Consider the following 24,936-nt stretch of genomic DNA (forward strand, 5'->3'; position numbering starts at 1 on the left):
CCCCCCTCCCCCCGCCCCCCGAGTGCACAAACTTTTGTGCACCGGGCCTCTAGTATATATATAAAATCTCCTAGCTGCTTTTGCTCAGTGGATATAGCGTTGGCCTGCAGACCAAAAGTTCCCGAGTTCTATTCTGGTCAAGGGCACGTACCTTGCGTGCAGGCTCCTCCCCAGCCCAGGCCTTGGTCGGGGCACATGCAGGAGGCAACCAATCGATGTGTTTCTTTCACATCGATGTTTCTCTCTGTCCCTCTCTCTTCCACTCTCTCTAAAAGATCAATGGAAAAATATCCTCAGATTAACAAACAAACAAAAAGACAGTAACTAGTTTTGGTGAGGATGTGGAGACAGTGAAACCTCCATATGTTGCTGAGAGGAATAAAAAGTGGTGCAGCTGCTTTAGAAAACAGTCAGACAGTTCCTCAAAAAGTTAAACATTATAATTACCATATGGCCAACAGTGCCACTCCTAAGTATATTTTCTTATGAGAACATATGTCCATACAAAAACTTTCACCTGGGTTTTCATAGCAGCACTATTGATAATATGCAAAAGTGAAAACAACCCAAACTTCCATTAACTGAAGAATGGATAAAGAAAATATGGTATATAAACACAGTGGACAATTCAGCAATAAAAAGTAAAGTACTGATTAATGTTATGATATGAATGAACCTTTAAAACATTATGCAAAGTAAAAAATACCAGACAGAAAGGCCAACTATGTATGATTCCCCTAATATGAAATGCCTAGAATAGGTGAATGTATAGAGAAGAAAGTTGATTAGTGGTTGACATTCAGGGGAGAGGAGTATGGGAAGTGACTGCCTAATGTATATGGGGTTTCCTTTCGGAAGTAATGAAAATGTGCAACTTTGTGAATATACTAAAACAGTGAATTGTACTTTAAAAGGATGAATTTTATGGAATGTGAATTACCTCTCAAAAACATCCCTAAAATACGGAAAGGCTTCCTGAATAATCAATGGAAAATTCACAGGAGAGAACCCTGATAACCAAGGACCAAAGGCAGAGACCATAGAGAATGGTAGGAGGGGCGGAGGCACGAAAGGGCTGGTTGGGAACCCAGAGACAGCAACTGAAGTCCCGGAGAGATATCTCAGCTGTGGGGGAGGGGGGGTACCATTGAGAACTCTGGGATCTAATCCCAAACCTGGGCTCCCCAGCCAAGAGCACCAAACTGAGAAGGGCACCCACATAACATCTAGCTGTGAAAAGCAGTGGGGTGCTGTCTGCTAGGGAGTGTCAGCTGAAAGTTCAAACACCCTCTTAAAGGGCCAATGCACAAAAATTCCCTGGGGAGCCACCCACCTTGTGCTCTGGCAGAGGGAGGGTGAAGTGGACTGGAGCTGTGAGAGCAGAACCCAGTACTGGGGACTCGGGGGATAGAGCTCAGAAGGCAGACACCCCAAGTTTCCTGGGCTGAGTCATTCCCTCACACAGTGGAGGACATCTTTCCCACATAGACATCTGCCTTGGGGGGAGGGGGGGCGGGTAGGGGAGACAGTTGACACACCCTATTGGAAAATACCTTGCCCTGAGGCAACGTAAGAGATTAAAAGTAACAATTAGCCTCCTATTAGTCTGTAGACAGAGGCGATCTCTGGAGGCTTTGAGTCTTTGCCTAATCTAAGTCAGAAACAGCCTTTAACACTGTCCTGCACTAGATAAGTCAGAAACAGCCTTTAACACTGTTCTGCACTAGAGATTGAGAGGTATAGAGGATCTACCTAAAACATAGTCACAAACCCAAACACAACCAAACTGAGGAAACAAAGAAACAACCCCGAATGAAAGAACTAGTGAATTCTCTAGAAGAGATAAATGAAGCAGAGATAAGAAGTTTATCTGAAACAAAGTTCAGAGTAATGTTGTTAAAAAATGCTCAACAGTATGAAAAAAGATATAGAAACTATGAAAAAAGAACAGCCTGACATAAAGAATGACATAACACAAATAAAGAACACATTGGAAGGAATACACAGCAGATTAGGGGAAGCTGAGAATTGAATCAGTGAATTAGAAGACAGTTGAAAATATCACTCAATCAGAAAACCAAAAAGAAAAAATAATTAAAAGTGTCCTTCTTCTCTCACCAGCCTACTTTTTCATTCTTACAAAAAATCCTAGATTATTCCAGCATGTGAAGATTGCAAACAGTTCATATGAAATTATGAAAATAAAATAAAATAGATGGTTCTCTGTTGGATTCGTCATAGTTTAGAATTCAGACACACACACACACACACACACACACACACACACACACACACAAGTATGTCTGACACAATGCCAACATTTTCATTGTAATCACCATTAAATCTTCATTTTCCTTGGAATATGATTTTTGAAATGTTGCTTTTTGAATATTCCTCCATTAGCATATGCTGTATTGAATGCCAAATCATCAAAATAGTGCTTTTCTCCTAAGTATAAGAACCTTTCTATTCTCCTCTTCCCATCAGTTTTTGTGGTCCTACAATTAAGACACCTAATCCCTGGAAGTTTAATTATTGTTTCAGTCTCTGAAAACAATGTAGATTCAGGTGCTGATAATTTATGGGTATCTGAGTTTCCCTAGATCTGAGATTGATCTTCACTCTCATCAGATGTAGAGTTCCGGCCCACATTTCCAGCCTGTGCCTCGGCTGGGCTGTGCTATCTTATAAGGGACTGTTGAAAAGAAGAAACAGAGAGAGAAACCTAGCCATTCAGAATTAAAATGGCTATAAATAAGTACCTCTCAATAATAACCCTAAATGTAAATGGATTAAATGCTCCAATGAAAAGGTAGGGTAGCTGAATGGATAAAAAAAACATGACCCACCTACATGCTGTCTACAAGAGACCTACCTCAAAACAAAAGACACACACAGGATGAAAGTGAGGGATAGAAAAAATTTTTCCATGCAAATGGAAAAAAAAAAAAGAGCTGGAGTAGCAATACTCATATCCGACAAAATAGACTTTAAAAGCATCATGCTAAGTGAAATAAGCAAGTTGGAGAAATATAAATATCATATGATCTCACTCATTTTTGGAATATAATGCACAACATAGACTGATAAAAATAGAGCCAGAGGGGGAAAAATATTCTAGAATATAATAGAAGTAATCTTGTTATTTGCAGATTTTTAGTATTTCCTACAACTTTTGTGATATCATACTATGTTTGTACAGTTTTGGTAATATTATACTTAAAATATTTTTATTCTTGAAATATTAATTTATATTGCATGTAATATTATATGTGAGAACTTTTTTTTGAATAGTTGGTGTTTATTGCATGTAGCATTATCATATTTAAAATCATTTTTCTTGAGATATTAATGCTTACTGCATGTAACATTATATTTAAGATTGTCTTTCTTGAAATATTAAGGTTTATTGCATGTACCATTACTATATTTAAAATTGTTTTTCTTAAAAAAAACTGACAAAAAGAATAAAAGAAGAAAGTCAATATAAAAAAACAAACAAACAAAAAACATCCCTATATAACAAGTTGGAATGATTTCAAGGTGATTTCCTACTTGAAGTGGCTAATAAAAGGGATTTTTATTTCTATAAGGGTCTTTCAAATATTGTTAGAATTAACACATACCGTCTTCACTTTACTATTACACAGTGTTTGGCTCATGGTTAAATTATAAATCAGTAGAGCAACTGTAATAGAAATAATTCATCTACATAACAGATTTTTAAAAACATTCTCAACCTTTTGATTTACCATCTGGATATTTAAACTTATGCAAGTATGGAAAAACTAGCAAAGATAAATTAGATGCATATAACACTGACATTTATACATCAGAGAATAAGAAAAATATCAATTCGCAAACTCGAATTGGAAAGAGGAAATGATAATGGATGCATTAAATCATTTGGTGAAAGTTTTCAGGGAAACTTCAGGGTGGATGAATCAAGCTGACAATCCTGAACTAACTGAACACTCCTAACAATACTGTAAAGGAATCGAAGCAGATGTACGTCCCACCTGGTAGATAAGAAAAACTAAGATTATTTCATTACCATTTATGAAGCATTTTTTACCAGTGTACAGAAGATATAGGGGCAGAGAACACATTCAATGAAACAACTGTCCAGTGAGCCAAATCCAGAATATGGGAAATTTTACAGAGCAAATCACATAGTTTCTATTACAAATAAGTTCATAAAAAAAAAAAGAGAGGGAAACTATTATAAATAAAAAGAGGCTTGTGAATCATACAACTTGTCTTCCAAAATGGGACACTTCTGAGAATGAAAGAAGTTCTATTAACACTTACGCTAGATAACAGACACGAACTGGGACTACTCTACTCAAAAGCATCAATCAAATGCAAGGTGTGGACTTATCTTTTCTCAGTATCTTTTTACTTTTAATATTTTTTTGGGAGGGAAACAGGATCCAATTCAGGAATTTGAACATGGTCTGAACATTAAACCATAAATGTTAAGGTGATTGATATGACACTGTGACTAGGCTTTGTAAAATAAGTCATCTGTTAGATATACACACTGCAATACTGCAATGTACATAGGTGAGAGAATATGGTAACTGTGTTCTGTGTTAAAACACTAGTGGGGGGTGGGGATGGGAGTAGACTGTGTGGTGAAAATATATTAAATGGTGTTGATAAAATGGTGATAAATATTGAAGCTGTGTGATGGGCCCATAGGGATTTGTTACACTACACACCTCCATTTAATGTACATTTCTGTAATTGCAGTTACTTTTTTTTAAATTGAATTTATTGGGGTGACACTGGTTAATAAAATTATATAGGTTTCAGGTGTATAATTCTATAATTCATCATCTGTATATTGTGTGTTTACCACCCCAAATCAACTCTCCTTCCACCACCATTTATCCCCCCCATACCCTCTTCTCCCTCCTCCCACCCCCATTTCCCTCTGATAATCACCATACTGTTGTCTGTCTATGAGGTTTGTTTTGTTTTCTGAATCCCTTCGCCTTTTTCACCCATCCCCCTTACTCCCTCCCCTCTGACAGCTGCCAGTCTGTAACAGCAAATTTCTTTACAAGTTTAACATCACCCAGCCTGGCAGAAAGCATTTCTGGCTTTGACTTTCTTATGATGACAGGTACACTCCCACACACTAACTTGCCAAAAACATATTGGTTAGGCTTAGTCATAAAATGGAAATCTCAAAGGGGAATCTTTAAAGGAGGAACAGCTGCTTTGGCTCCGAGGATGTAAAAGTCCGTTTCTGACTGTCCCACTGAAAGCGCTCCGAGTCCCTTCCTGGACTCACAGTGGGTGGTGATGGTGCTTGTGGGCACTGGGATTTGTAAGAACTCAGCGACGAGGCTCACACAGCTTTGAACATTAAGCTGGGTCAGCAGCTCCAATGTGATATTATCCTATGTTCTTGGCAAAGAATCATAACTTTAACTTCTGCCAAACATAAAATTTATTTTATGGGGTAGAAGAAACTTATAAAGTGTATCTGAGTGAAGTCTCTGTTGTGAAGAATCTATTTTAATCATATTTCTCAAGTACAGTTTTTTGGAGAATTACTATTTGGAGAATGGCCCAAAGTGAAAATTTCATCTAAATCGTTACTCATCTTCACCTTGAAATACTAAACAAAGATAAGCAAAAGTTTACAGATTGGCCTTTAAAATGTCTTACTATTTGAAGTACATGTTTTCATAATTTTGTAATTACCTCCTATTAAGACCAATTATAACTTTGCTTAGACCCTCGCCCAATTATTGTTCTGGTTTCCAAATGCAAAATAACACATTTTAGGAGAGTTCTTCATATAGAATGTCTGACTCCACTTCAGGCAATGGCATTTGTAGAAATTAAAGAAAAACCTTAACAAAATATACAACACTTAGGTGCACTAAATATATAAAAATACCAGAGATGTATAATATTAATGAAGCTTAAATCAATTACAAATATAGTTGCATGATACTTCAATAAATTTAAACAAATTCTTCACTGGTTTAGAAGTTCAAGCCATCAAGTCTAGGAGGAAGTCTGCTTTAAAAATACAAGGCAGTGTTAATGAATTTCTGAGAAAAATGCTATCACCAACAATTAGCTCAAGGTGCCTTAACTTTCATTTCCTTTTTGATTCCAGGCACCTAAAGTACATTTTTAAACGAGGAACAGGGAAGTTGGGGTAAGCTGAATAGTATGTTACACCTAAAGCAGTCCATTGTAAGTCTGAGTCATGTGTTCTGAAATCAGCAACTTTGACCTTCCACCACATGTAGATTTATGGCAGTGAGGTGCATACCATGACATTTTTGGATTACAACTACCATAGAAAGTCAAGCAACAATTTCATGTACAAAAAAAAAACAACTTTCTTAAGCAGATTATTTATAGTTGATTTGCACTCCCTCATGACCCAGAGAGAGAACCTATTTTAAGATAAAATTAGTAAAACCATACCAGTTAGACTAATAGCAAAAAAAAAATTGGTTAGCAATGGGTTGTTGCAATGAGCAATATAGTATTTGCATAAGCTCAGTAAACTATTTTGCAGTTTGGTGGATACAGAGGAAAGGAGACTAAAGGAAGAAATGCAAAATCAAAATTATTTTAGAATCAATTGTAAGTAAACTAAGTATGGTAGGATTTCAGTGTAGCATAGTGAATTATCCTATAGTCTTTGAATGTTATACAGGAATGGCATAGTAGAGGAATAATAAAAAAAAATAAAGATTTCTCCTGCAAGTGGAGGGAGTTGAAAACAAACAGGAATATAAACAAAAAAACATACTAACACTTGGATGCACTAAATATATTTAAGTGCAAACCCTGTTCTTCTATTCCAAATATTTATATATTCCTGGAAAAAATGCATATCCGATGGACACTAAATTCTTGAAGATTTAGACATAGTAGAAATGGAAGCAATTTTGATTGCTATTGTGGAAATAATGAACTAGGTTAAATGGAAGCCAAAATTGGTTTGGTTCTCTATAACTTCTACTACAGGTCTTGTGTTTTGTTTGCTACGTATACAATTACGGTCCTTCACCTGGGAATCCCAAAGTTTCTCAGCAAACGTCTTTTGTTTCAAGTACTGCCACTTACAGGTGATGTCAATACTTACTAATGTGATGGCCAGGCACACAAAAGAGTTGTCATTTGCAGCAAGTAGATAGACAAGTATTTTCAAGTTTATGGTGCGACTGAGTTCATGCGGGTACAGACACTTAGCAAGCTGGTCCTAACTAACGGCTATGTTATCTGAAGGTACAAAATATTAATGAAATCATCTCACACTGTCCATGTTAGCAAACACAACCTCCTATTGCATGACTGTGAAGCAGGCATTTTGACCCCCATTTTATAAATGTGAAAATGCAGGTTCAACTCTCTTCCCTCCAACCAACCATCAGGCTTTGCTATCCGTGGAAAGAGAGAAGAGGTCCTGGCTTCACTTACTCTTCATTCAGGGCACACCGCCGGTTGGTGAGCGTGCCGTATTTCCTCAGCGTCTCGGTGAGCTCCGAGTAGAGTTTGTCAGCCAGAGACAGGGGGATGCCTTCCCACACCAGGATGAGAATCACAATCACTGCAGCCTCACAGGTATGGCCAGCTCGCTCCCGCACCAAACACAGTAGCTTCTCCTCGCTGCTGCTTCTGCGCACCACCTGTGCGGGTCACCATTCCACCCCAACACCCCCCACCCCAACCAAAACAAGACAAGGGTCACTTGCAGCAGATGTCAGCACTGATTTATGTATGCATATTTTCTCACGTCTGGGTCACAGGGCAACATTTACCACCCCCTACAACTTGCCTTTTGTAGCCCATGTACAAAGTGGGGGTTTGCCCTGGGGTCAGAACTGGGAGAGGTGAAAAACTGCTCAATGTTTAGCTGACTACTGTATACCCAGCAGAGTTGGGGCAATGCTCCCTGAATTAAAGCCAGAGCTAGAGGGAAGACATGCAGGTCTTTTTCATAAAGATCAAGGTTTTCATAAATGATGTGAAGGTATTTAAAGGAAGAATTATACTTGTAGCAGGTGCCTGAATGGACCTCCTTCTCACCATTCAATTCTTTCAATTAAATATGGTTAGCATATGATTATAAAACTAATCTGTCTTTTTCTTAAGAGATAACACATGATAAGATAAATATAAGCAATATTCCTTTTAGCTGGTATAAATAACTCTTTGATCTGGGTTAACATAATTTTTTCAGGGTTAAATTTAATGAATGAAAATGCCCAGAACTGAAGACCAAAAGCCCTGTCAAGTCACACTTACCCATTTGGCAATAGGACATCCCTGAGAACTTTTGCCTTCTTTACCAGTATAGATGACTCTTTCAATCCTAATAGCTTTACCCTTCTGTCCGAACCTTAAAGAAATCCACAGAAACACACACACACACACACACATAAAATTAGCAAATGGGCCTAAAAGACACCCAAAATATTGAACATCTGAGTGTAATTTTACTCTATTACCACATCCTGAGAAATAAATGGTTTATTTTTTTAAAAGTTTATGCCAAGCAAACTAGATAATAGACGTTAAGCCTTGTTTTTCTTCAGCATAAGAATATACTGATAATTGTAATGAACTATTTCAAAATTATATGTTAGGTGAAAATAATGGGAAAACTTAGTTTTATACATAATTTCACAAAGCACAAGACTTTTTTAGGTTTGCTAAATCCAGTCTTCTAAGATATATACTATTTGATTTTTGTCCTTAACTGAATTTAGCTATTTTAAACATAGGGAATCATAATAGATTTTAGTTATAACTGTTCCTCAAAGACTCTCACATTTTTAAGAAGGAAGCTGGCAAATAGCTAGTATCCAGCAATACTGAGAATATAGGATAGTTCTAGAAATTGATTATATTTTCCCTTCTGACCAAGGTACTACTTACTACTTGTTAATAAATAAAAAGGGGGGCACGAAATGATTAGTAAATTTCTACATGCTAATTTGGAAATTGGGCAAGAATGATGCAAAGTATGTCCTTGCTGCCCAGCATGTCTCCTAATGTATTTCAATGATAACACTGCCTACCTCTTAGAGAAAAGGCATCCTAGCATAGTAACAGCTCAAGAGCTGTGGATACCTATATGAATATCTCTCTGCATTGAGTATCTCGCTCTTAAGAGTCTTCTACATGCAGGAGTAACTGTAGATTCAGGTAAGTACTTGCATACCTGTGACTGACAGTAAAAAAAGAAAATGCAACTATAAATAGAATGTCTCTATTTCTATTCAGTATATCACACTTGCCCTTTGCTCAGACTGGGGACAACTTCCTTAGAGAGGACTACGCCTTTACAATTCTAGGTGAATTTAACTCAACGGGTTCCTTTCTTAAACCACACGTCCCCCCTCTTCCTCTTTGACACTTTATCGCCCAGTGGGAGAGCCACAGTGGGGCCTCTCTCTGCAGCTTGTGCCAGCACCCTTATGCCTGGCAAGCAGGATGATTCTTGCTCGTGCCTGGGTTTTCTGGCACCCATGTCAAAGTGGGCAGCCTGTGCCAGCTCGCAGACTCTTGGTCCTGTCAAATATTGTGACTCCCTGGTGAATAGCACAGTGTGTAGGATTGGCAACCCTGGAATAGCTAAGCCTACTAGTAATTACTCAATTTACGATTGTTTACTGCTTTGTGTGTGTGTAAGCTGGAAAAAGTCTGACATATACAAAAGGATAAACGTTACTCTGCCCTGTGCCTTTGCGTTAATTACCTTTCTTCCATGATTTCTCTAATAGCTGCCACATTAGGACCTGCTCCTAGATGGGTATAAAAAGGACCTTCATCTTTTTCAATAATTTGCTCTGTTGAGATAATAGAAGATTATTATTTTAGACCTCAATTATACTAAATATAAAGGCTACATCCACAAAGCTTATCCCCCAACTGCACATTATGGGCCCTAAATGTGACTTTACACATTTTTCCCCCCGAATGAGTAAATTAAGGGAGTCATTTATTAGAAAATGTGTGAAATAATTAAGTATATGCATATGTTGGCTGTTGGATAAAAAATGTATAAAATTATATTTCAGATATGGACTAAGAAATTATTTTATACCAAATGCATGGAACCAAACAAGAAAAAGTGTGGGGATTATAATATATTATATGTAATATCAACTACAATTGGTTTTGTACACTAAAAAATGTTTTTATAGCTAACTGGAATTCTGCCTGCTACTTGGATGTTAAAAGATTAGAATATAATTTCCTATCTTATCTTGCCCCTAGGTGATTTCTCAGTTTATTGTCAAGATACCTTTTTCTCCTCTTGTCTCCCCACAACATTTTATCACTCTGTTTTGAAATTAAAAACATTGACTCCAGACCCATATTTGTACATACTTTAGAACAATTTTTTGAAGTGAAAAAATACTGGAGAGTGGGTCAGGTAAAAGGAAGAGGCTCCTGTCAAAGATGGGATGTGGGGGAGAAAAGGGTTAGGGTGATGGGAGAAAGGAGTGAAGGTGGTTATAACTTACCTAATATTATCTATGACATGTGTGGCACTTAGCCCAGTGAGGCAACCTAATCCTGACCACACACAAAGGGACAGTGGCCATCCTCCCTCATCGCCTATAAGATGCAGGGTGTCCCATCATAAGAGGAATAACATGGGGTGGGTGGACCACTAGCCACATTAGTTTTTGACATGTTTTTCCAAATGTCTTCTACTGTACCCAAGCTGAATAGCTATGATTAAGATATCCACATATATGTATAAAATCTGCATCCATCAGCAAAATGTTTCCTTATTCCAACAGACCTGTCACGTATCTTGAATTTTAACAAAAAGGTGTTTGTTTCAAAAATAGGAAATTACATATATTTATAAAAAAGATAAAACTTTAAAGAGAAAATAGAATCAAAATGAATATAAATCACACAATATTTCAAGTATATAAATGGAGAAAGGGCAACTTCATGAATATTCAGAACTTCAAGCATTACAATTTCCCCCAACTCAGTGGTCGGCAAACTGCGGCCCCTTGAGTGTGGCTCTTCCACAAAATACCACGTGCGGGCGCACACGTACAGTGCGATTGAAACTTCGTGGCCACACTCAAGGGGCCAAAGAGCCATGCATGTGGCTTGCAAGCCGCAGTTTGCCAACCACTGCCCCAACTCAACAAGACTGAAGATAATTTCTCCCTTATAGAAATTAGCCTTGTAAAACTAATACCTTCAACCCCAAATTAAAAAATATTAAAAGCTTCTACACTAGTTTGCATATGACAGTTATTTTTCTCATTTTAATAGATGTTTTTACTGCCTAGCTGTCTCTCCAAAAAATTATTTATAAAGACAAACAGATTGATTACTCTATAGAGGATAGCTTTATATTTTAAAAGGTTTGAATACAGAGAAAAATGAGCATGCACAATTGTTTTAATATTTTGAAAAAAAACTGTAAGTGAAGTTCTTTCTTGCACAGCACAAGCATTTGTAATTCAAAGACAAGAAATGTAAGCTTCAGATTTTTATGAGCCTTTAAAAATTGCTGCCAGACTAAAAAAAAAAAAGAAAAAAAGGAAAAGAAAAAGAAAGTCCCATATCTAAAGATGAATTTGCTAATTCTGGATAAACACCATATGTCTCAGAACATTTTTGGCACTTACCTACACATCTGCATGATGGGAAATCATATTGAGTCTTGACAGGTGTATCCAATAAATTTTTTATAGGCGTATCTAGTAATTTGGAAGGTGACTCTATAAAATTATTGAGAACAGAACCAGCTGTTCTTTTGGTTGGTGTCTTTTCTGAAGGAGTTGCCTGCTGCTCTAAAGCTGGGGTGTGGCTATCGAGTTCTGCAGCACTGGTATGTCTAGATAAAACTGTGACTGGCCCTGACATTTCAACTTTTACTTGCTTCTGTGATTTGAGAGTAAGAGCCTTATGGTCAAATAGTGATTTGACCTGGAACTGCTTCAGGTGTTGCTCCATGGTCTCAAGAATGCTCCTCTGCTGCACATTATCACAGCTCGGGGGTGGAATCTCTTGCTTAGTTATCTTTTTCCACATTTTGTTTTCTGGCTGTGCTGACTTGGGGTGCATACAGGCATGGGGCTTGGATCCAGGTTCAACCTTAATTGGCCTGTGTGCCTGATTGTGGCAAGACTCAGTTTGGGGTTGTTGGTTTTGCTGCTGCTCTTGCTTCTGTAAGAGGTGCCATCTCAGAGCAGCGTGCTTTTGAATGTCCTTCTGGGGAGGGGTCTGAATGTGACTTCCTCCTTGCTCAGGCACAGTGAAAGCGTTGGCTTGGTTGTGCATCAGGTACCTTTGCTGAGTGAGTTGTGTAGCTTGTTGGCCAGACAAATCTTGGTTTTTACTTTTATATCCCTGCAGAACGGAAGCCTGTGGAGGCTTCTGTCCTTGTTCTTGAAAGCACCTGTGAAGACCATCTTGTTTTGTGGTCACATTATTTGGAAAATATTGCATGTGATGCAAGTTTTGGGTCTTGTTTCCAGAAAAATGTTCAGGATGTAAAGTCTGTTCTGTATTCTTTGAAGCTGGGTGAATGTTGTTTGGACAAGAAATCTGTACTTTGCTTGCATTTGACTTCAAGCTATGACCATAAGGGGAATTTCTACTGTTCATATTCTGTATGTGCTCCAATCCCATTTGGGTATTATGAGTCTGAAACTCACTTGATTTTGAATATTGATTTTCATCATGAAAGCGTTCTTCCACTTTAATCTGGCTAAAGAACAATCCTTCCCTTTGCTGACCACAGTTGCCTTGGGGATGAGAAAAAGTATGGGGCATTTGTTCTTTATTCTCCATGTGTAATTTTTGCTGTTGCTGCTGGTTTTGAGGGAGATGTGAATTCTGGGATGTCTGTGTTTGTGCTGCCTGATTATGAGACTTATGTTGCAAAAGATGTGAGTTTGAGAAGGGCTCCGTCTCTGAAGCCTGTTGATTCAAGTGCTGCTTTAATGGTGAGGGCATGAGTTTCTTATACTCGGAGTCTGGTCTCTGTTGAAAATGAAACCTAGGGGTGCACAGTGACTGTGTGTGAGCTTCAGGGGAAGGGTCTGTCTTGGAGAAGTGCACCTGGAGTGAGGGTTTTTGGAACTGGAGATGCTGGTCCACTGTACCTTGAGACTGCCCATGATTCATCTCAAGTTGGTACCTTTGTGGCCTCTGCTCTGGCTGCATCATTTTCTGGGTGCAAGCTTGCCCTGGGAGCCCCCCAGGCATGTTGGAATTTCCAGTGTATTGTTTGGAGGTCATTTGATTGGAGGAGTTGGACTGATACTGAAGAACTGACCGCAGAGGTGCTTTATATTTTAGATGGGATTCTGCTTGAGGAAATTGAGGGGCCTTCAATTCAATCCATCCTGGTTTCAGATGGGGCTGTGTTGGGAGCACAAGATCGAGTGTTTGTTGCTTATCTTGACCCTGCAGAACCTCCTGTTCTTTGTGCCCCATCAGCTGCTGGCAGTGGTCCTGTGGCTCTCCACTGCTACCAAGAATTGGTGGGTTATGCTTGGGATGTTCTGGTGTTTGTCTTGCTTTCTCAGGACACAATGGAACAGTCATTGTCCCTGGAGTCCGTATGTCATTCTTGTTAACACAATTATTCTGAAGCCTTTCTGGAAGTGTCAGAGAGGGGATAGATACATGTGTAGGTGGGTTAGGACTCTGGGATGGTGGTGCCTCCGGTTCACCCTCTATTTTCACTTCCCTTAAAAGAGCTGTATTACTTTGGTTGGGGTAGTGATGGTGTTCTTCCACAACATCATCGCTCAGAGTGCTTTTTCCTTCTGAAGGAAGCTGAGGAACCTCTGGAAGAGGAGGAGACAAAAGCAACTGTGATGGTGGTGGTGTGACAGTGGCAGAAAAGGAATCCTTAGAGAACACTGAGGTTTGCTTGAAGTAAGCACCATTCATTTCATTTTGCTTGAAATACCGTTCAGAGCTGCCACCAGGAGCCTGCAAATTGCTGCTGGAACCTGAACAGAATTCTTCACCAGCCACTAGCTTTGTGGTTCCTTGGATGTTACCGTTTTCTGCAGGAGATGGGCATATCTCAAAAACTGGTTTTTGTTGTTCTGGTTTCTGAAAGGAACAGGTACCTAGCATTGCAGCTGGTTTACTGACATTATCAGCGTCACAGGCCTCAGTCATGACTGCAGCTGGCTCTGGAGGCAGCTCAGAGTTCGAGGTCTGTGGGAAATTGGTCTGCCCTGAGGTATACAACGGGTGAGTGATCTCACAGGACAACTCATTAATAGCCGGACTGTTAATGGCATGTATGTGAGATGTGGTTTTCTGCACCGCAATGGAAACACAATCTGGGTAATATTGAGACAGTGTTTTTTCCAGGAGTTCACCATGTGTGTTTTCCATGGAAGAGGCAGAAACTGTAGCACCATTAGGCATTAGCACTGACTTGTTTTTAAGAAGTAATACAATGTTCTTGTCATGGTAGTTAGCATCTTTGCCCTCCTGCTCATTCAGAATCTGCTGCTCTGCATTTTCAGACCCACTCGAGTTGTGTGTTGAAAAACTGGTGGTATCTTTAACTGCATTTTCTGGGGCCACAGAGCTCACAGATTCTCTCTTGTCATTCATATCGGAGACATTTGGTTGACTGCTGCCTTTGCCTGGATTTCTTTCTTGTCTTTCCCCGAAGTTCTTTCCTTCTCCATTGGCCTTTTGGTCTTGTTTCAACTTCTTGTTCTGATGGAGCCCAGAGAGAGAAGGTTCACTAACTGTGCGTTTTATCCCTCCATTCTGCAAACACTGGGAATACCCTCTGCCTTCTTGTATAAAGTCCGGGCTGACACGACTATTCTGGCTGCCCTTCATATGGGGTGTTCCATAATGACTTTTGAAAGATTGCCACTTGGTGTCTCCATTCACTTCTGGATAAGGTCTCTCTGGTAATGGGCTTCCATTCTGGAGCTTTATAGCCAGAGGTTCTGTCTGGCAGATGGGAGAAGGAGATGGTGTCAAGAATGGACTTAGTCTGTTGCCCTCCACATGGTTGGTTCTATCCTGTTCCATCAGGCTTGCTTCGGGGCCATCCACAAGGCTGCCCTCGGAGTGAATTCTAAAGAGTACAGAGACAAAAATGAAAGTGCATTAATACATGTCTGACTTGAATAATGCATCTTAGAGAATTAGCACGTCGTTAATAGTATTGGAATTCTTAGACATAGTAAATTGTAATACTCATTTTCATGGAAGACCAGTAGCTGATTACTCTTGTCCGGCCAGCATGGCTCAGTGATTGAGCATCGACCTATAAACCAGAAGGTCAGGGTTCGATTCCTGGTCAAGGCACATGCCTGGGTTGCCCAGGCTGCAGTCTTGATACTTGGTAGAGAGCATGCATGAGGCAGCCAATCAATGATTCTCTCTCATCATTGATGTTTCTCTCTCTCTCTCTCCCTCTCCCTCTCCCTCCTTCTCTGAAATCATAAAATATATTTAAAAAATAAAATGATTACTCTTGTCCTCCCAGCAATTGCCATTGCCATAGTTATAGTCACAGAGAATGAAGATGATCAAAATCACCAGCTCATGTGGGAAGGTCATATGCATTAGTAAATATTAACCACTTCTTTCCCAAATAATTCTTCGTGTCACAATGCTAAGAACAGTGGAGAAAGCCTACCTCCTTTCTATCTTCTCTAGCACCTTACATAGCAAATCACTAGCTAAGCTATCAATTCTATTTTCTATATATTCCTTGAATTTTCTTCACTGACATTTGGTAGCCAGCTTTACATTATCTTGGCTCATTACCCATTGCAGTAGCTTTTTAAAGGGTTTCTCTCCTAGCCCAGTCTGTCCTCGCCAGTCCCCAAGGCTCCTTCAAATGGTTCTCAGAAAGAAGGTTCTAAAATGCAAATCTGATGTCATAGCCTCCTTAACACAGTTTACGGGCTTTATACTACTTGCATTAGTAGTTCTCAAACTCGTTTACTCAAACACACCTGAAAGATAAGGCACACTGCCTTTAGTGTCACATCCCAGCAGATCAGTCAGGGATGAAAAGTGTAGTTTATAAAATGCCCTTTCTAGGTGAATCTATGTTTTCTTCTACAGTCCTGGCTGCCGAATTCTATTGAGAATTCCTGCCTAATATAAATGGATTTTCATATGCAGGTTTCTATTTTTCTCTCCTTCTACTTCCTCTCACAGTTTATAGTCCAACTATAACAACAACTTATAAATATTATGATACTGTTGTCTGCCCAGAATGCCTTCTTAGTCCGCCAATTTGCCCAGAGACTCTTCTACATTCCTCTAAAACTATCTCAGATTATCACATTCCCTAGGAATCCTCTTTCTGTTTTCCAAGAGGATTAAACATTCCCAATTCTATACTGTTTCTATTATGTTTCATAAGGTCTACAATAAACATATCATACTCAGTTGTATTCTATTCTCTTACTGGACTCTAAACTCCTTAAGAATACTCTACTCTGTTCATGTTTGTGCTTAGTATAAAGTAAGCATTCAATCAGTTTCACTAGATTGATATAAATGTGCTCATCTTATGATTATTTCTTCATTCATTCATTCATTCATTCATTCAAACATGTTCTAGACCAATATTGATGGAGATTTCAAAGTCCAAATGATAGAAAGAACAGGAAGAAATGGGCACTAAGATACATAAATAATCCATTAGATAAAGTAAATGCTGCCCTGTTCATGATATAGTTATGCCTTTTTTCCCCACAGTTTTTCTTACTACATATATTTTAAGAATGTAAGCTTTTTAAAAAATCAAGATTACTTTGCCTCTGGGCTATTAAAAAACCCATTGCTTACATTGCTTACTAACCAAGACAAATGAAACAGAAGAAGAAATAAGATATTAACACTGGAAAGCAACACTAAAGTTATCATTATTTGCAGATGATAGGATTGTGCACTGGTCTACCAAGAGAATCAACTGAAAAACTATTAGAATTGATCAGAATTCAGTAAAGTAGCTGAAGAAAAAAAATCAATAGCCTTGATATATAAAAGCAACAACCAGTCAGAAATGTTAGTGGAATAAAATACAATAATAGAAAAAAATATATATAAAACACCAGAAGTATACTTCACAAGAAACATGGAAAATCTATTGGAATAAAAATTTAAAACAAGTAGAAAGGTATATGGTCTTTTATATTGTCAAATTAATGTATTCATTTAATGTACTCAATAAAAATGCTAGCAGAATGTTTTGAGGAATGAAAGAAGCTGATTCTAAAGTTAGTGGGGGGGAAATAAACAAATCGAATGGCCAGGAATAATCTGAAAAAGAACCATAATAGAGCTTGAACAGGGCAGTAGCCACTTTAAAATATATTTAAAAGCAAGTAAAGCTATCATACTTAAAACAGCTTGTACTTATACATTGATAGGTGATAGAGTGCTATTAAGGCCAATGAAATAAAATGTCCAGAAATAGATAAAAAAGAAATATGGTTTGAGGTAATGGTGACATTTCAAATAAATATATTAAAACAATTGGGTAGTCGTCTGAAAAAAATGATAAAGTTTAATCTATCCTTGATACCCTATATGAAAATGAATTTTAGATGAATTTAAAATATGAATATGAACCCCCTAAATTAAAAGCAGTCTAAGAAAACTGTCTAAAAATTATCTAATGACTAAGTTATTTGTGACCCAAAATCTCAAAGGCATAACATACTAGAAAGTTCAGTAAAATGTATGCATGCAAAAATAAGCCCATAAGCAAAGTTAAAAGTCACATAAAACTTTTCTTAATATATAGAACTCATAGAAAATGACAAGAGCCCCAACCATCCAATAGAAAAATGAACAAAGGACGTGGAGTTCATAGAAAATGAAATGGCTCTTAAATATTTAGAAAATATGCAGCATCACTAATAAAAATAAGTACAAATTAAAACTAACAAGATTCCTTTTTTAAAAAAATTGGAAAAGATAAAAAAGTTTGATAATACACTATGTTGACTAGCATGTAGTGAAACAGACCACTCTCTTGTATGGTTCTTGGGAGTCAAAATTAATACTAATACAATGGAAGACAGTTTAGCAACATCTACAGAATATCACAGGAACTTTTTTTGACCCTTTAGTTTCAAGAACTTACCTAGCAAGTATGCTCATATATATGTTAAATGATGTGTGCACAATCTTTTTCAATAGCAAAAGGAAACAATCTATATTTTCAGATTGAAATATTTCCAACTAATTAAATGAAATGAAGCAAGCTGCAGAACAGTATGTATAAGAATGCCACACATGTACATTAAAAAAATAAATAAATAAAGTCAGCTCTGGGAGAATATACAACAAACTGGTAATAATATTTTGCCTCCAGGAAAAGGACTGGGGAGGCTAGAAGAATAGCACTGGGAGGAAGATTGCTTTGAACTGTTTGCTGTTTCTGTAATCATGTGTATCCTATATAATAAAAGCGTAGTATGCAAATTATCCCCTTGACCAGGAGGTCGTCCAGGAGTTCAACTGGGGGGTGGGGCGGGCTGGGGGAAGGGAGGGAGGCCCCGACTGGCAGCTGGCAGCCAGCAGCTGCTAGGGACCCAACCAGTGCACAAGTTTCGTGCACTGGGCCTCTAGTTAATTAATAAATAAAATTACATAATTCCTACGGGACAAAAGAAAAGAAAAAACAGAGCCAAGGGATGTCTTCATTTCTAAGAGATCTCCTTGCTTTTAAATAATTAAGAGATGGCCTATAAATGCATAGCCACTAGTTACATATTGCTATTGAGGAAATGAAATGTGGTTAGTCCAAATTGAGATGCACTATAGTGTAAATGCACACTGCATTTTAAAGACCTTAGTGTGGTAAAAAAAAAACAACAACAAACAAACAAAAAAACAAACAACAACAACTCAATTTTTAAAACTATCATTTGACTTTGGGTGATGGGCACACAGTGAAATATATAGATCTTGTAACAAAGAATCTACTCCTGAAACCTATATGATCCTATAAAGCAATGTCACCCCAATAAATTTAATAAAAATAAAAACTATTGATTACATGTTGAAATACAGTATATTATTTTGGATATATTAAGTAAAATATCATTAATTTCACTAGTTTCTTTTTACTTATTTTAGTGTGCATACTGAAAATTTTAAAATTCCACATGTGATTTATGCTGCAATTTATTGGACAGCTCAAAGCTAGACTAATACTCTTAATCATCGATAACCTTAACAAAGAATTCTAGGTTCTAATCTAGAATCATAAAAATTGATTTTTTAAATTAAATGTGAGAGGATTCTCCAAAGTCACGGTACTACCATTTTTCAAAAATTAAGGGGCATAGAAATAAGCCCAGATTAGATCAATTAGCTTTCCAAATAGTACAATAAAATATGTCTTCTTTTGACAACTGCAAAATCAATTCACCAGCTGCCAGCCGGGGCCTCCCTCCCTTCCCCCAGCCCGCCCCACATTTATGTTATGATCTATATGATATTTGCATGCTCTGTATATGATGTAGATTGTCCTATTTTTCTAGATATAAAATATTTTAAGCATTTTTATTCTCTATTATGATCCATTCCACATCATTTGGACATTCTTTAAAATGTCAAAGGCAGAATTACAACAGATGGAGTTTGCAAATCTTTTATGAGCATACTAGCTCCTAAGAAGAAATGAAGGTGATTTTCAATGAATTTTTTTTTTTTAAGAGAGAGAGAGGAAGAGGGAGATAGAAGAATCAATGAGCCGGCTGCCTTCTGCACAGCCCCTAATGGGATGGAGCCTGCAACCCGGGCATGTACCCTGATCAGAAATCCACCTGGCAACCTGTTGGTGCATGAAATGATGCTCAATCAACTGAGCCACAGCAGCCAGGCAATGGAATGTATTTTAATATGGAGTTTTAAACTCAATAGCCATTTAAAAATACTAATTTAAAGTAATTATCATAACTACTCTGTGACAGCAATTCTTTTAGTGAGCACAACTATTAGCTATGGAAAGTTAAATGTTTAGCTTTCTCAGGGAGGGCAGAAAAATTATGAACCTTTCCATTTTAGGATGAGGATAATTTTTTATTTGAAGCTTATTTGTTATTAACCTATGAATGGGATTCAGAAATTTTAAAACAATCAAGTGCCTTTTTAGAGGGAGAAAGAAAATTATTTTCTTTGACTTCAATGTGTCCCAAACCACACTTTGTATGTATACATATCCCGGGATATTGTATGATCCACTAACCCACTTGCACAGCACTCTTTAAATGACTTATTGTTTTCATGCTGACATTGACAAGCATTATTTTTAATAAAAAAGAGAAATGATAACTGTTCATTTTGCTCATTGCAGAAATATTAGAAAAGCTTTCATGCTGTAATTATTAGTTATTTATACAAAGTATTTTTCAAGCTTATATATTGAATAATTTATGTATAAGACAAAAAATTCCAATTATTGTAGATATCTACCTGCTAATCAGTGAAAATAGAGTTGATAGGTTATTTTTACAAATTTAGGGGGGAGAAAAGAAAACTTTTTCTAAAGTTAAACAAGTGTTTTCCTAATGAATGTAACTTTTTGATATAGAGATACGTATTTTTGTGTGACATTGCTTTTGCTTCTCAGAGACCAAGACCAAAAAAAAAAAAAAATGGCTAAAGAAGTTTATCACCACCAAACCAGCACTGCAAGAAATTCTAAAGGAACTGTTGTAATGAGAAGAAGAAATGTAGTGAGAGAAACATAAGTACAAAGAATTAAAATGACACTAAATAATTACAATCAATAATAACCTTAAATACAAATTGATTAAATGCTCCAATCAAAAGACAGGGTATCTGAATGGATATGAAAACATGACCCAAATATATGCTGTATACAAGAGACCCACCTTCTCATAGGATGAGAGTGAAGGGATAGAAAAATATTTCCATGCAAATGGAAATAAAAAGAAAGCTGGGATAGCAATACTCATATCTGACAAAATAGACATCAAAATGAAGGCCATCACAAGAGACAATGAAGGTCACTACATAATATTAGAAGGAATGATCCAACAAGAGACTATAACTCTGGTAAACATATACACACCCAATATAGGAGTACCTAAATATATATTTTAATTATATATACATAATTAAAAGAAAACTTCTGGAGGACTTTAAGGGAGAGATAGACAGCAATACAGTCATAGTAGGGGACTTTAACAGCCTGCTGACTGGTTAGATCTTCCAGACAAAATTAACAAGGGAACAGTGACTCTAAATGTCACACTGGATCATATGGATTTAATTAAAATTTATAGAACATTTCACCCAAAAGCTGCAGAATATACATTCTTCTCAAGTGCACATGGACCATTCTCAAAGATAGATCATATGTTAGGACACAAAACAAGTCTCTACAAGTTCAAGAAACTTGAAATCATATCAAGCAACTTTTCAGATCACAATGGAATGAAATTAGAAATCAGCTACAATAAAAACACTCAAACATTCAAACACATGGAGGCTAAATAGCATGTTATTAAACAATGAATGGGTTATCAATAATGAGATCAAGAAAAAAAACACAAAAAAATCCAGGAAAAAAATGAAAATGAACACACAACAACCCAAAATATATTGGACACAGCAAAAGCAGTCCTGAGAGGGAAGTTCATAGCACTACAGGCCTACCTCAAAAACAAGAAAAATTAATAATAAACTATTTAATCCTACAACTTAAAGAATTAGAAAGAGAACAATAAGAAAAGACCAGAGTAAGTAGAAGGAAGGAAATAATAAAGATGAAATCGGAAATAAATGACATATAGACTAAAAAACAATACAAAAGATTATTGAAACCAAGAGCTGGTTCTTTGAAAAGATAAACAAGATTGACAAACCTTTAGCCAGACTCATCAAGAAACAAAGAGAGAGGAACCAAGTAATTAAAATCAGAAAACAAATGTGATGAAGTAACAACTGACATCACAATAATACAAAGTTTTGTAAGAAAATATTATGAGCAACTATATGCCAATAAGCTGGACAATGTGGATGAAATGGTCAAATTCTTAGAAAAATACAATCTTCCGAAACTGAATCAGGAAGAATCAGAAAACCTGAATAGGCCAATAATAATTGAGGAAATTGAAGCTGCAATCAAAAAACTCCCAGTAAATAAAAGCCCTGATCCAGACGGCTTCATGGGGAGTTTTACCAAACATTCAAAGAAGAATTAACTATTCCAAACTGTTCCAAAAAATTCAAGAAGAAGGAACACTTACAAGGATTTTTTTTTTATAAGGCTGGCGTTATCCTAATTCCAAAGTTAGATAAAGACACTACAAAGAGAATTATAGGCCAATATCCCTGATGAACACAGATGCTAAACTCCTCAACAAAATATTAGCAAATCGGGTCCAGCAATATATTAAAAAGTTCATTCAACATGACCAAGTGGGATTTCTTCCAGGAATGCAAGGCTGGTACAATATTCACAAATCAATAAACATGATACATCACATAAAGAAACTGAAAGACAAAAATCACATGATCATATCAATAGACCTAGAAAAAGCATTCGACAAAATCAACACCCATTTTTGATAAAAACTCTCAACAAAATGGGAATAGAGGGATCATACCTCAACATAATAAAAGCCATATATGACAAACTACAGCCAATATCATACTCATGGGCAAAACTAAAACCATTTCCCCTAAGAATGGAACAAGACAGGGATGTCCACTTTCACCACACTTATTCAAAATAGTACTGGAAGTACTAGCCACAGCAATTAGACAAGAAGAAAACATAAAAGGCATTTGCATTGGAAAGGAGGAAGTAAAACTCTCATTATTCACAGATGACACGATACTATCCATATAAAATCCTAAAGACTCCACCAAAAAAACTGCTAGATTTAGTAAATGAATTCAGCAATGTAGCAGGATACAAAATTAACACTCAGAAATTGATGGCATTTTTATACACCAATAATGAATTCTCAGAAAGAGGAACTAAAGAAACAATCCCATTAACCATTGCAACAAAAAATTTAAGATACTTAGGAATAAACTTAAGCAAGGAGGTAAAAGACTTGTACTCAGAAAACTATAGGATGTTGAAAAAGAGATAGAGGAAGATAAAAACAAGTGGAAGAATATACCATGTCCATAGAATTAATATCACTAAAATGTCCACACTACCCAAAGCAATCTACAGATTCAGTGCAATCCCTATTAAATTACCAGTGGCATATTTGATCTAGAACAAATACTCCAAAAATTTATATGGAACCAAAAAAGATCTCAAATAGCTGCAGCAATCTTGACAAAGAAGAACAAAGTTGAAGGGATCACAATACCAGATATCAACTTATACTACAAAGCCACTATTCTCAAAATTGCTTGGTACTGGCACAAGGATAGACATATAGATCAATGGAACAGAGACCCCAGAAATCAACCCAAGCCATTATGCTCAATTAATATTTTACATAGGAGGCAAGAATATACAATGGAGTCAAGACAGTCTTTTCAATAAATGGTTTTGGGAATATCGGACAGGTCACATGCAAAAAATGAGACTAGACCACCAACTTACATCAAACATAAGAATAAAGTCAAAATGGATAAAAGACTTAAATATTCTCAAAATTGCTTGGTACTGGCACAAGGATAGACATATAGATCAATGGAACAGAGACCCCAGAAATCAACCCAAGCCATTATGCTCAATTAATATTTTACATAGGAGGCAAGAATATACAATGGAGTCAAGACAGTCTTTTCAATAAATGGTTTTGGGAATATCGGACAGGTCACATGCAAAAAATGAGACTAGACCACCAACTTACATCAAACATAAGAATAAAGTCAAAATGGATAAAAGACTTAAATGTAAAACATGAAACCATAAAAATCCTAGACAAAACCATAGGCAGCAAAACCTCAGACATCTCTTGTAGCAATATGTTTGCAGATACATCTCCAATGGCAAAGGAAACTAAGGGCAAAATGAACAAATGGGACTACATCAAAATAGAGAGCTTCTGCACAGCAAAAGAAATCATCAACAAAATGAAAAAGGAGCCCACTTTATGGGAGAATATATTTGGCAATGATACATCTGATAAGGGGTTAATCTCCAAATATATAGGGTACTCATACAACTTTACAAAAGGAAGACAAACCATCCAATTAAAAAATTGGTAAAGGACCTAAATAGGCACTTCTTGAAAGTGGACATACAAAGGCCAAGAAGCATATGAAAAAATGCTCAAAGTCACTGATCACCAAATTAAAACGACAATGAGGTATCACCTTACACCTGTCAGAATGGCTACCATCAACAAATCAACAAATGACAAATACTGGCGAGGATGTGGAGAAAAGGGAAGCCTAGTACACTGCTGGTGGGAATGCAGACTGGTGCAGCCACTATGGAAAATAGTATGGAGTTTCCTCAAAATATTAAATATGGAACTGCCTTTGACTCAGTGCTCCCACTCCTAGGGATATATCCTGAGAAACCCAAAACACCAATCAGAAATAATATGCATAATCTTATTAACCAATGTCACCCCAATAAATTCAATAAAAAATGAAATAAATAAATAAATAATATATGCATCCCTATGTTCACAGTAGCACAATGTACAATAACTAAGATCTGGAAACAGCACAAGTGCCCTTCATTAGATGAGTGGACAATAAAACTGTAGTACATTTACACCATGGAATACTATGCAGCAGTAAAAAAAGAAGGATCTCTTACCCTTTGAGACAGCATGGAGGGATCTGGAGAGTATTATGCTAAGTAAAATAAGCCAGTCAGAGAAAGACATGATCTCATTCATATGTGGAATCTAATGATCAAAATAAACTGTTGAACCAAACAGATCCAGAGACATGGAAGCATGGAATAGACTGTAGAATTCAGAG

At 37.0% G+C, this 24,936-nt stretch overlaps 1 protein-coding gene across 7 annotated transcripts in view; it reads right to left on the minus strand.

The window, feature by feature from the left end:
* TET2 (tet methylcytosine dioxygenase 2) overlaps window positions 1-24,936 on the minus strand; it is a 124,561-nt gene that overhangs the window by 29,408 nt on the left and 70,217 nt on the right. For 6 of the 7 annotated variants that reach the window (XM_014544757.1, XM_014544755.1, XM_014544756.1 and 3 more), the window contains exons 3-6: window positions 11,655-15,097; window positions 9,746-9,836; window positions 8,290-8,383; window positions 7,462-7,670 (exon numbers count right to left, since the gene is read on the minus strand). In XM_014544757.1, coding sequence (XP_014400243.1) covers window positions 7,462-7,670; window positions 8,290-8,383; window positions 9,746-9,836; window positions 11,655-15,051 — 3,791 coding nt within the window. In that variant the 5' untranslated portion in view covers window positions 15,052-15,097. The remainder of the gene's footprint in view (window positions 1-7,461; window positions 7,671-8,289; window positions 8,384-9,745; window positions 9,837-11,654; window positions 15,098-24,936) is intronic. The other variant, XR_001363325.1, reaches the window with a different exon arrangement.

This window comes from Myotis brandtii, unplaced genomic scaffold (genome assembly GCF_000412655.1).
Source record: "Myotis brandtii unplaced genomic scaffold, ASM41265v1 scaffold38, whole genome shotgun sequence".
NCBI lineage: Eukaryota > Metazoa > Chordata > Mammalia > Chiroptera > Vespertilionidae > Myotis > Myotis brandtii.